At 44.3% G+C, this 13,621-nt stretch overlaps 1 protein-coding gene across 1 annotated transcript in view; it reads right to left on the bottom strand.

Annotated features, from left to right (window-relative positions):
- Positions 1-251: 251 nt before the first annotated feature.
- LOC115322661 (probable CoA ligase CCL7) overlaps positions 252-13,621 on the bottom strand; it is a 29,281-nt gene continuing 15,911 nt past the window's right edge. Inside the window, exons 4-10 of the mRNA XM_040218341.2 lie at positions 10,955-11,154; positions 7,501-7,672; positions 3,925-4,096; positions 2,994-3,094; positions 2,775-2,919; positions 1,275-1,532; positions 252-737 (exon numbers count right to left, since the gene is read on the bottom strand). Of these exons, the coding sequence (XP_040074275.2) occupies positions 601-737; positions 1,275-1,532; positions 2,775-2,919; positions 2,994-3,094; positions 3,925-4,096; positions 7,501-7,672; positions 10,955-11,154 (1,185 nt within the window). The 3' untranslated portion in view covers positions 252-600. The remainder of the gene's footprint in view (positions 738-1,274; positions 1,533-2,774; positions 2,920-2,993; positions 3,095-3,924; positions 4,097-7,500; positions 7,673-10,954; positions 11,155-13,621) is intronic.

The following is a 13,621-nucleotide window of genomic DNA, read 5'->3' as shown; positions in this document are numbered from 1 at the left end:
ATTTGTGTTAGACTTAGGAGCATGAGCTTAAGAGTTGAGACTTATGAGAACAAGCTCAGACGTCAGAGCACGATATAAAATTTATAATCGCCGAATTCAGAAACCTCACTCAAACTACACTCAAACTGAAGGGCCCCTCCACTTTCTCGAGGAAGGCGCGAGGGCCGGCGCTGTCCAATCGCGACGGCGGATCCGTCCTCGGGATTGGCCAGCGCCGGCTCTCGCGCCTTCCTCGAGGAAGCGGAGGGGACCTTCAGTTCGAGTGTAGTTTGAGTGAGGTTTCTGGAATTCGGCGGTAAATCATTTGACTTTAATCTTTAAATATAAAACATTGTACGAGTACAAGCATAGCAAACTAGGGGCATGTTTTGAGCAATGATAATGATTGATAGCTGCGGCAATTCATCTATCTCACATTGATGAAGGCTAAGCTAAGTTGACCACAAATAGCTCCCCTAGCTCCTCTGACTTAAAAAAAAAGACTCATTATAAGTCTCGTTAGCTTACTCTGCGATGCTTATCAGTGTTATCACACAGAAAACGCAAGAAGCATATTTGTTTACAATGTCAAGGGATTGCCATTAGTAATAGGAAAGCTTTCTATTTTCCTGCTGCAACGAGGCGCTTCATGTAGGAGTCCCTCAAGGCCCTCCGCAGATTCTTTCCAGTGTCCGACTTGGGAATGTTGGACACAAATTCGATCCCTCCGTGAAGCTGCTTATGTGGAGCTGACTGGTCTGCAAAATACAAAACAAAAGCAAACCGAACAAAATGTTTATTTAAGCGGGGTAGGTCAACCTGTTTGTGGGTTTTTAATCTAACGACGTTGCGTCGTTAATATATTTGGAGTCATTTTTGGCGTTAGTCTCGTGAAGTCGGTGTTCTTTTTGTAATTTCTTAAAAAAAAAAATTTTTTTTCGTCAGTAAAGTCTGGTTCAGACACTTGCGACCGACTCCGACGCAACCTGTTTTTAAGCCCTTTGGGACTGCTTACGAGAGGCAGCGCAACAGCAGCGATGTTGGTCGTAAGCGGTTTAAAAGCCGGTTGCGTCAGAGTCGGTGCTAGTCGGTCGCAAGTGTGTGGGTGCTAGTCGGTCGCAAGTGTATGAATCAGCCTTATGAACCCTCTTAGTCGGTCTGGTGCCAGTTAATTGAACCAAAAGTGAAAGGGGAGCCGCGACATGACGCGATCTTTCCTACGTGGGGCCGTGTGCCTTGCTTCAGTGCTTGAAGTTGAAGCGGGAGTGGGAGATCAAAAGCAGGCAAGCACATACCTGAGATCAGTTTCTTCAATTGGCCTTCCAGCGCCTTGCTTTCAAGGAAACCTTGAAAGAGGACGACGTACGCTCGTGCGGCTTCGCCGAAGTCTGAGTGAGGCACGCCGATGACGACGACTTCTTTTACGGCCTCGTGCTTTAGTAAGAGGTCCTCAAGCTCCGCAGGCGAGACCTGCTGATCCATACACTTGATGAGCTCCTTGATGCGGTCCACGATGTAGAAGTATCCGTCTTTAGTGTAGTACCCAATGTCCCCTACGAAGCACCAGAAGTTCTTTAGAATAGTTGGACATCTCAGTCACCGCTGTGGGAATCTGATATTTTTCATTCAACTGCAAACTACCTGAACTCAACTGAACTACAAACTACCTCAATTTAACTTAACTCAACTACAAACTGCCTCAACAAAACTCAACTACAAACTACCTCAACTCAACTCAATTTAAAGCTACCTCAACTCAACTCATTTAAACTACAAACTACCTCAACGCAACCACAAACTACATAAACTCAATTCAGCTCACATAAAAACTACCTCAACTCAACTAAAACTACCTCAACTCGACTTAGCTCGACTCATACTTACTCAACCCGAACTCAACTCAACTCAACTGAGCTCAACTCAACACAACACAGCAAAGCATCCCATTCAGAATTATCAACGGCTTCGCTATGGGCTCTTTCTTTACACGAGACAAACAAAAAAGGGGCCGAATTGTAAACAATGGAAAACTTCTACATTAAGCTGAAAAAAAAACACACACACAAAAAAAAGAAAAAGAACAAACGAGCAAGCACACATATACCGTTTCCAGTAAGACGGTGTGTGTGCTCGTTCATTTTTTTTAAAATTTTTTTCCAGACTCGGGTTGATACAGGGATACAATTCAGAACGCTTCTTTATGACCTCGTATTTTTAACCCTTAGAAAGAAATTATATTCCTGTTCCTTGGGGTATTGAAAATGTATCCAGATCAAAAAGGTAATTAAAATAACTTTGGAGTTTAGGGATCGCTCTTGTGCGGTGCACCAATTCTCTTCTTCTATTTGTTAAATCACGTTTTGCGATGTTGCTAACGAGCAAACGACATTTAAGTTAATACAGATACCACACACCGGCAGTGGTCAACGTCTCGATAATACGCTAGATAATGTGCACGTTTTTATTTTATCATAATCTCCATAATTATGCGCTACGTACTCCTGTAACTAAGAAAGGCGAATTGTTCTTCACTTATTTTAAAAGACAGTGTGATAAACGGCGAAAAATAAATCGTGTCAAACTAAAAATTAAGGTTATTATCAAACGTATACTTCTCTTCAGAAGAGGCACCCCTAAAATAGCGGAAGTGATGCAGGCAAGTGTTACTTGGTGAAGATGAGTCGAAAAGGAATAATGTAACAAAAGACGAGTTAAATATCTCTAAGGAGTACTGTAACCAGTTAAAATTTAAGCTAAGAACAATAAATACAGTCTGCAGAGAGAAGAACCCGCACCAGTTTTAAGAAAGCCTTCGTCGTCGTAAAGCTTGGCAGTAGCTTCAGGCTTGTTGAAGTAGCCGCGAACACAGTAAATCGATTTTACACAAACTTCTCCCAGCTGATGAGGTCCAAGCTTCTTTCCTGTGCCGACGTCCACAACCTGATATACGGGAACACGACATTTTAAGGTTACGCTTCAAACATTGTGGGCTAAATTCCGAAATGAGCACGTACCTTCATTTGCGTCAAGGGGTTGGGCATTCCGACGCTCTCATAGTGTTCTAAGCTGGCAGGAGTGACTGAGATTGCCCCACAAGTTTCGCTCAGACCATACACTGATAAAGAAAATAAATATACGGCTTATGAGACAAAAATTACAGGAGAACAAAAACACCATGCACTTTCCCATTTGTCCTGATTATCAATGTTTTAAAGCCAAACCTACATGGCGAGCAAGTGTTCCAAAATGCGTCCTTGGCGCATTCGAACGCAAGTAGGGGCTCCGGACACGCGAAGACCAACTCACGGAGTGGCGCAGCCCCCCTTCTGCATGCATTCGTGGGTTCATAGTCAATCTTTCTAATTTCTTATTCAACCTTTTGCATTTCTAAGTGCAAGGGAACAAACCGTGTATAGAAATTACTTTTCATCAAAAACGAACCACTGGGTGTTGATAGCCAATATAAAGCAAAACAATAGGAACAAATGGTGTAAATAGTTCTAAAGTTGATTAAATACGGTTAGATAATGCGTAAGGCATATCTGAAATATACAACAAAACATCATCTAGCCGGTTGAAATGTTTTTTTTTTTTTTTAATAACGCCTCATCGTGAAAAAAAAAAAAAGTGATTGGGCTAGCCTCAGGCTCGTCACATTGGTAGGCGAACAAGCCACACGATAAATTCATCAATTTTAAGACTAATAGTGTCGGGATATGCTTGCTTTGAAAGGTTCATTCATGGTTTCCAAGCTACAAAGAAAATACAAATCAATGGTGCGAACTTCCTTCTTCGGCAAGCAAGTAGATACCAGGCTCCGAACACACCAGCACTGAGGGGATAGCTCTGAATTGTGAATATCTTGGTGTTCAAGGCCTCGCACAAGTGGCCGAAATGTAGGCACTGTGCCTACTCAGTAGCGTCGCCGCTGTGGACACCAGTTACCGTGTCTGAAACTCTTGAGCTTCAGTTTGTCGATGATTCCCCGAGCGACCACAGTTGGCGTCGTGCTTCCCCCGATGATGAGCTTTTTCATGGTGCTCAGATCGTGCTTGTTTACCAAGGGACACTGCAACAACTTTTGGGCGGACGTTGGGAACTGGATCATCTGCGTAACCTGCAAAGGGCAGTGTGGGCTATTAATTGTCAACCAATGATCCACAAAAAAATTCCGACGACAACAACGAATATTGACGCTGCGTGCTTATCAAGTGTACCCTTATTTTTAGAGCCCTGCACGGATGACAGTTTGGTCATCTGCATCCGATCCGCATCCGCAGACTTTGTATCTGCATCCGAACCGCATCCGCAAAATTCGGGACCGCATCCGACCCTCAGTCTGCGCACTCATTTTACATCACAAAATCAGGCATGAATAAAAAACAAGTACTTGGATGGTATTCTATAAGCCGTCTGCTTACTCTTCGTGTCAGAATACGCTGAAATATATTTTATCGTATTCTGTTTTATCGTATTTATATGCCTTTTTCGCTTAGTTTCGTCCCCAGCCACCTGGAAGGCATATCCCGTATGGGCGACGAAAAAATAATAAAACATTTCAACCTGCAAATAGTAAGAAAAAATTGAGGGGAGACAAAACGAGAATGGGTGACGGTTACGCTCATACCCGAAATGTATTTTATTGGCGTGGCGACGGCAAAACAATGTTTTCGCCAATACTGGAAGTGACGATATTATAAGACGGCGGCGCCCTCGTGAAAAAGGTCTAAATAATCATAGCGATCATTCTTTCAGAGACACTCCGCATCGCTGGAAAACTGATCGCAGTTATGAGATTGTGTTGGGAGTCCGCGACACGGACACTCTGTCCAGATTATGCACTCAAAAGGAAGACAATTTCGGTATTTATTTTCCCCTTTGCTTTGTAAAACCCACTTCAAGCAGACGCATATTTTATAAACATGGAAATGAACAAATGACGGACTAATAACAATATGTCATTTTATTTTGGTCAAACAATAAAAAAGTGGGAAAGGAAAGGCGCTCACTCACCGCAGCAAAATACTCGTGTAATGCGGTAACGTGTATATGCGGTATATGCGGTACACCACTGGGAAAACATCACAATATCCAATAATAGAAACACCTCCTATCGGTTTCAGTTTTAAACACGAACCCTCAACTGCATGATCGGAACCATATACTTTAAAACAACTCAGTGCAAAGTGTCGAGAAAAAGAAAACGCGCAGACACGCAACGTTTCACTCGTCGAGGTTGCCGTTAGAAGAAACAGGATATCATCAACATGGTCGGATTCAGACTGGCTCGGCTCTCTTAAATAATACCCGCTAATGAGAAGTCTCTCTCGGTTGGTGCACGTTCTAAAACAATCTTTGGCGAGAATCAGATCTTTCTTGACGTAGAGCATTTTTTCTCCCCTATTGGCACCTTTTATCTAAGAGAGTGATTTGTTGCCGCAAAACATTCGATGATGCACTTCCCAGTATCACTCACTGCGTAGTCGCACACGTTTATAGATCGCCTAAAAAAAAAAAAGTAGATTCGGTCTTGCGGATATACGCCTCCAATGATCCAATTCGCATCCGCAGACCCTGCCATCCGAAGGCCCTGCCATCCGCAGGCCCTGCCATCCGCAGGCCCTTGCCATCCGCAGGCCCTTGCCATCCGCGTCCAATCCGCAACAAGCCAAATCAGATTAATTTTTATCCGCATCTGCCAGTTTACTGTGGATCTCCGCGGATGATCCACGGGGAATCCGCGGGTATGCAGGGTTCTACTTATTTTGGCAAGTGCCAAGTGGGTGCTTGATCTTAACAAGCTCGCGTGCAGTGTCACTTTCGTAACTCAACTAGGATACTCTAGTGACTCAATGCAGTTTGTAAATTATGATACTGAGAGTTTAATGTAGGCAACCAACGAGATTGGGGTATTAGTCGATGAGAACGGCAGGAGAACAAATCACAAATGGTTAAGTCAGTAAGCCACGCATCGCGTTTTCCAAGTTGTCAGTGTCTTTAATACTAATTAACGTTCAGTGATTCAGAATGTGCTGCTACCACCACCCGTGCAGTAACTGGGCGAGTATGAGCCCAATAAATTAAAGTACATCCATAATTTAATGAACGCCTGGGCGCTAATTTTTTTTGCAGAGCAATCGGGCGGACAATTAAGGAGTGAAGGATCTACAGGGAATGACGAAGCTCAAAATACGATCAGACCTGTAGGTGCGCAGACAACGAGCAGGTCAAATGTGTATCACTCTAACCCAGCACTTCGAGCCTCATTAATTTCAGAACCATCATACATATCGCCGCGCACCGATCATCCACTAAAAGTAGGAATCCCCTACTGCATCACTTCCACCTTTTATGCCTCCTTCCTACCTCTGACCTCCGTCGACTGGAACCGCCTTCCCGCATCCGTAGTCTCACTTACTGACGCTGCTGATTTTAAAACCGCCATAACTGATGTTCTTAACAATGTTCCATAGCGATTCTGTACCTTGTGTTTGTTTGTTTTTTGCGTTTTGTTATTATTGTTCACCTTATATTGATGTATATATTTCCACTCCTCTCTGTAATGCCTTCGGGCCCTGAGAGTATAATAAATGAAATGAAATGAAATGTCGTGCCCGTCATCCATGTGAACATTCAGATCGAACCGTTTTTTCTAAGCCTCGTCGTTCGCTTAAATCATTCCGTTTCTTCGCTGTGATTGGCTGCGTGCGTGTTTGCCGGCAGTTACAGGTGATGCTTTTATAGTGCATAGCAATAAAAATTGGCTTCGAGTGATGAGTAAAACCTTGACAGAAAAAGCGACTGGAAATGAGTCGACCGCAAGGGGTGGTCAACTCTATATACTCACAAATAGACTGTTCTCAAAGGGGAAGAGAGAGAAGTGAGCAAACTTTAATGCACGTTTAAGAGGTTATGCCATCAGTTCACAAGAAACAGACACTTGAGTAACCCTGAAGTTCGTTTTACACCGTAACAAAAAAAAAAAAAAAAAAAGAAAAAGAAAAAAAAAAAGAAAAAACACTGACACATTGAAAAGGTCCAGTACGTGTTGCTTGACTTGAAAACTACTACACCTGTCGGAACTTGGTCTTAAATATTCGACCATGTGTGACTGTTTAAAACGTGTCCTTTTAATTTATTAAAATCAAAGTATTGGAAACGCGCCATTCTAGTTCAACTTTTTGAAGGTATGCGCCATGACCCGGAGATACTGATGAACATCCGGGAGAGCTAGTTCTCGAGTCAAGGCAGGTTCTTAGAAAATGACGGCGAACCATTTGAGAGCCGAGGTCAGTCAGGGGGGAGCCAGCATTCATTAGAAGAAGAGCACAAACGAAATCACGCTTCAATTATAGGTCACCGAGAGGTCAACTACTGGTCGACTAGAGGAGATCACGCATAACCAGTTGCCACCCGGAAGAGAAAACTGAGGTCAGTTGGGGGTGAAGTAGAAGAAATGAAGGCAAATCTAAATGGCATGTAAGACGGCGGGTCAACCGGGTAGGTCAGGCGGGGGATCACCTTATATTTTTCGATGGCCGGGATAACGTCTTCGGGCTCATTCTTGCTGGGCATGACGACTGTGGCGCCGACCGAGAGGGCGGTGCTGTACAGCCACAGACCAGACACGTGCGTGAATGGTGCTGTCCCAAGCATGATGTCGTTCTTCTCCATGAGCCTCGAGCCGCCGTCGCTAGAAATGGCATGAGAGGAGAAGGCTAATTGAAGCTCAGCAACAGTGAAAACAGTTTACATAACCTAAACACCCGCACCCTTCTAAAGACAATTTCCTAACATCTGCAAACACTAAAAACATTAACCCCCCCGTAAAAAAAAACAAAAACAAAAAAAAAAAACAAGCATATTTGTCATAATTTTTGCCCTATTACTGAGAGATGGTTCTGGTAAACGTTGCATTTACCCGTAATTCAGATTTTCGCACCAAAAAAAGAAAAATAAATAGCATTTTACGTTTTAAGATATAGATAGTTCCACGTGCCTTTGCACTCCCTCGTATCAGACTAACTTTCGCTCACAGTAAAAGAAAAAGTATATATATCTATAAACTTTTTTTTTTTTCTTTTTTACTGCGAGCGAAAGTCAGTTTTATGCGAAGGAATGCAAAGAAATGTAAACCTAAGCTTGACTTCTATAGTCGGTGACAGGTTAAGATTTCAGGGGAAGCGCCTCCCACCCTTCTCCACTTTAGCAGAGCGAACGCTATAGAGAGGAGGTCGCCTCCTCTCCAGAGTTCGCTCTGCTAAACTGGAAAGAGGTGGGAGGAGCTTCCCCTGATTTCAACCTGTCACTGGCTATAAAATATTTACATGTGAAATCACTTTCTTCCCCCCCCCCCCCAAAAATCGCATCGTTTTGTAAAATTCCCTGTAATTGAAAAAAAAAAAGAAGGTTATTTGGAGTTTTGCAATGGTCTATTTTTCAGGTATACCTGAATGTTTCTGGATTATTGTGTGGTGAATTGATTTCCAGCGTCGAAATGAAAGAGCCCATAAAATGACTTTCGGGCTTTCGCTGCATTGCCTAAATTTATTTCCAGAATTTCAAATAGAAAATGCGCGTCTGCTGCTCTCTTCACGCACTGTGTGCCACAAAGGAAAAAGGTGGGGGGGGGGGGGGGGGGTGCAGTTCTAAACTGCTTAACTGATGTCCCAGAACAAGCAGCGCCATGTTCTGTCACCAACCGGAACGCGCAATGCTCAGAGCGCCGTCTGTGCTACGTACATTGCTTAGGTTCGGTGATTTCTGTCACCACACTTGGCTAAGATAGTGAACCTGGATCATCCACCGGCACATTGAGTGCATCACAGCGCAAGTCGAGGGATGAGGCAATGCTCGTGTCCGATTCATGAGCCTAATAGACCGATCTCACCAGCCAGTTTGACTACGCCACCGCTGCCGCAATGCATCGAGGGAACTTGTGTCTTTTTGCGCGTGCGACAACCTCGCTGGAGCTCTGCGCGTGCAGGGCACGAACAGTCTCGTGCACTGCCGAATGCCTCCTGTGAACTAAAGTTATGGCTGCCTCGCGCAAGCGCCAAACGCTTGGTGCGATCGGTCTATTGGGCTGTCCTGTTTTGTGATCGTCAAATGTCAGTGTCTAGAGACACATTACGATAAAAGGGAGTTCTAGCAGATCGTCTTTGTCTACCGATAACGACACCCCATACCCCGCCGGAGCCTTTGTCCGTGCATTTTATCGTTATAAAGTGTGAAATATGCTTATTGATGCGATACAAAAAGGCACATCATGATAAAAAGGAGCTTTAGCAGATCGTTTTTGTGTACCGATAACGACGCCCCATACCCCGCCGGAGCCTTTGTGCGTGCATTTTATGTGTCAAATATGTTTATAAAGTGTCAAATATGTTTATTGATGCGAAGAAAAAAGACGATATATTTAGAAAGCTAACTAAAACTCAGCAAGCTCACCGAAGAAGGAGACGAGGTGAAAGAAGAAGAAGGAGTGAAAGAAGTAGAAGAAGAAGGAGTGAAAGAAGAACAAGAAGAAGAAAAAGAGACAGAAAGTAATTTCTTTTATTAATTTTACAGCGGAGATCTTGCTTGTGGCTCATCTTTATGATATAGCGTACTTCTGCCCAACTGCGCAACATGGGCGTCATAAAACTCACAGCTACCTTTAAGAATAAAACAATACGTAGTGCCCCTGAATATATCACGGATGGTAGCCTTATTCTTGTCTTCCGCAGAAATTCCGTGCTCCCAAAACTACCATTCCGCAAGGTGACAGAAAAAAGTAATGCCCTCGATGAAGTCCTCTAAGATAAGATCTCTCGCGCATGGTCGTGCTTGCGTCTGCGGTGTCCAGGTGCAGGGACCACACCCGCCAGAGAAGTTCAACGGGTGGCGGTCCAGCGGGATGTTTGCGCAACTCGGGCATACTTCGGAGCCTTACAGCGAACACGCCCATTTGTCATGACGTAAGGACTCGGGCGTGGTCCTTCCTTGTAAAAGAAGCCGCGCGGGAAAAGGGCACGCTCCCACACGGAGAATGAGCACCAATGAGCGCGAACAATCAATAAAGGTAAAAAAAAAGAGTGAATAAAGGCGCGAACAACACGCGCACAATGCTGTGTCTTTCAGCAACCTGCTTTTGCCTTTGTGCGGCCTAATTGCAACGCTGCGGTCTGCGTGGAACCGCGTTTTTGTTTTATGAAGTTGGACATTCAAGCTGCCTGATTTAAGCAATAAGTTCTTAAGTCCCATCATAAATCCCTAATGCAATCGTTTTTTTTTTGGTTTGTTTTGTTTTATAATGACCGAAAATGATGAATGTACTTTCCAGTAATAACTTTCGAACCGAAATATTTGTCCATTTATCTTCTTCAGCAATTTCGTTTTTGGTGTTATGGTGTCAATATGCATGCTGGCGGATTTACTGTTTGCATACGGTGTTGGCGCTGAGAAATGTTTGGATGACTTGGGAGTACTTCATGAAACCTCAAAGTAAGCCTATCTCACAGTCTTCTACCGATGCAAGGAAGTTTACATACAAGCGACGTCTAAGGCCAACGTTCTATGACCCGCGGAAATGAAAACATGAGCACTATCTGCAGTTAAAAAGGTGTAACAGTGCTGCTAAGCTGATCCCATTGCGTCCAAGACTAAAAACCCAGAAAGCTTTTTGTCTTCGGTATTCCTTGTACAAATCAGTCCTCCATACAACAATTTTCTACTCCAGTTTTTGTTAATGTCTTTGCACTAATCTAAGCCTTGTTACTGGCATAACGTGTTATGGACGTTACAGACGGGGATTCGCCCCCAATTCGGAGCGCGAACTTCGCGTGTGCTCCTACTCCCGGTTCAAAATTGTTTCTTGCCTATTTATGCAGCACGCAGTGGCCAACAGGTGCGCCAAAATGAGACACATGCCAAAAACAAAAAAAATTAAAAGAAGGAGAAGAAAGGAAAAGTAAAGAAAATTGGCTTTGCGTACCCTGAAACCAGCACCTGGGCGAGGAAGTTTTTGTGGGACATCATTACTCCCTTGGGAAGTCCCGTTGTACCACTGGAGTAGAGTATAGCCATGATATCCTGAGGATCGATGGACTCTGGCGGGTGGAATTCGCTGAGAGGAGACTGCTTCAACGTCGAGAAGGAAATCATGTCCGGTCGCTGGCCGATGACAACCAGCGTCTGCGAAAGCGCGGAGACATGAAGTTGGCCGAAAACGGCACCCCATTCGGCGGGAGTCTATAGCACGAGAGTGCCGCAGTATTTCGTGCCCCAATAGACTTCCGGTAGTTTATTTGTTCGTTCTTTCGAGACGGTCGGCCATCGAAAAGCGATTTAAAGTGCGAGGTTTGCAGTACAAAGGGCGAGGAGGAGCCGAAAACGTCGATCGTCTGCAAGCGTCTTCCAGCGTCTCCAATAGACCCCTTTTCGAAAGAATGCTCTCTGTTGGCAGATGTGGAATCCTTGTACAATGGCGGACTAAAACAGAAACGTCGCTGCACACTTTATGCGTTGGGTCGGATTAGAAGGCAAAAACACGCCCACAGAAAAATTTGATGAGCGCAGTGAGGTTGCACTTTCGACGCTGTTGATTGGCTCGTCGTCACATAGTGTTAGCCTCGCTCCGACGTTCGCTTTCTCACAGAATAACACAGAATATGAGGAAGGGACGAGGGACGGACAACCACGACAAACGACAACTTCCATGGAAGTTGTCGTTTGTCGTTGTTGCCTGTCCCTTGTCCCTTCCTCCTATACTGCACTTTTAACAACACCCTTGTCATTTACTTATAGAACTAATTGCACGTTCCACGATGTCAGTTGTTCCGCCATTGTGCAGTGGTTCTCATCTTCTATTAATCGGCACGTGACTTTCGAAAGTCACGTGTCGATTATTAAAAGGTCAGAACCAATGTACAATGGCGCAACAACCAACATCGGGAAACGTGCAAGTCATTCCATAAAATAGCGAACGTCGGATCGCGGTGCAGCGCTAGGAGCCGACGAGCCAATGAAACAGCGTTGAAAGTGCAACGTCACTGAGCTCATCACCTTTCTTTGTAGATGTGTTTTTGCCTTCTAATCCAACCCAACACATAAACTGTTCCGTGACGTTGCGGTTTCAGCCTGCCATTGTACGGGTATTCCACAGCTGCCAACAGAGGGCAGTCTTTCGAAAGGGGTCGATTGCTTGGCTCAGTCACTCCGCTCGTCATCCTCCTCGCCACCGGCCAACTTACGCATGCTCATGAGCAACCAGTTTGTGCGGGAGGTGTCCGCCATTAAAATGCACACGCTCTTCGTGGTTTGAGTTGCTTCCTCCCTTAAATCTAGGCTGTCTATCTAGATCAATGGCTAGACATTGTACGTCTGAAAAGAGAGACCAGTGACTAGCGACTGTGCCTGATAGTGGTTCCATAAGAGTGCCTATGATATCGAACATCGGATGAAATGAGAAAAAAAAACATAATAAACAACATGGATGGAACATGAAACAACCGTGCCGTTAGAAAACCGGTCCCATTGTGGGAGGGCGGTTTTTAATTTCTTTAGTATAAACATGAAAACGAAAAAAACGTTTTCGGCCGGTTCTGGCACGGCAGTAAAGTAAACGGTATTTTGGTAACGCTATGCTGAAACTTCCTAATGAAATTGAGCGCCAGACAGCTGCACGATGAAAAGTCCATCGAGTGATATGATGACCCGTCAGAAAGGTGGCCGAATCCAAAACAAATCAGCGTGGTTCGATTTGGTCATGACTTTTAAGGTTGCTGGTGCTCACGAAAGGAAGGATTGCACAAATGGTATGCGCATCGGAAATCTTGGAGGTCATTATCCTTGGTGGTTTGTGCGTGGAGAAATTCTCGCAAATCGTACACCCAATTCACACGGCAGCGTAAAGTTACCTTTAACTTAGGTCCCCTGAAGGTACCTGTAGTAAACGGCGTTCTTGATCACTCGATAAATAAACGGAGCACTTTAATTTGATGTCGATTGCGTTCCTGCTAAACCGCGCGAGGAGCGCGTGTTAAACAATCATTCCTCGAAATCGGTTTGAAGCGCAGTTTTTGATTATTGTGTGTGAAATATTACATTTAAAACCTAAATAACATTTGTATAGGCTTTTGCGGCACTTTATTTTTTTTTTCTCTAAGGGCGCACCTAAATGACTTTTGCTTTAAAATGTCTGGCCCCTCTGGCCACACTGGTCCTAAATCATCTGCGTTTGGGAGTATCCATTGCGAGGTGGGCGCCATTTTTATGTTTAGCAGCGCCATTTTTTGCAAAGTTTTCACTAAGGTAGCTAAATAGTGCCCGGCAGAAACGGAGCCTCACGATTACGCCAGTCAGGCCATCAAAAGGGATGGACGACGACAAGGATAAAAGGTCCTGGGCGGGAGAGTCGGGCGACTCGTCTGCAACCTCGAAAAAGAACTCGCAGTGGTCTACCGCGTTCGGGTTCGTAGCATACATTGTTTTCCCCTTGCCGCCGCTGCTACCTGCTAGCTGGAGCATGCGATCCTGGTTAATGTATTATTCCATCACATTTGTGCTCACAATCATTTCATAATTTGATACTTATATATATTCAATTTGTTATAATCCATTAAACAAGATATATTTATATATCTGTGATCTTTGTTTTGAG

This window comes from Ixodes scapularis, unplaced genomic scaffold (assembly GCF_016920785.2).
Source record: "Ixodes scapularis isolate PalLabHiFi unplaced genomic scaffold, ASM1692078v2 PGA_scaffold9__187_contigs__length_104089568, whole genome shotgun sequence".
NCBI classification, from domain to species: domain Eukaryota; kingdom Metazoa; phylum Arthropoda; class Arachnida; order Ixodida; family Ixodidae; genus Ixodes; species Ixodes scapularis.
This window is presented reverse-complemented; position numbering and strand designations above follow the sequence as displayed.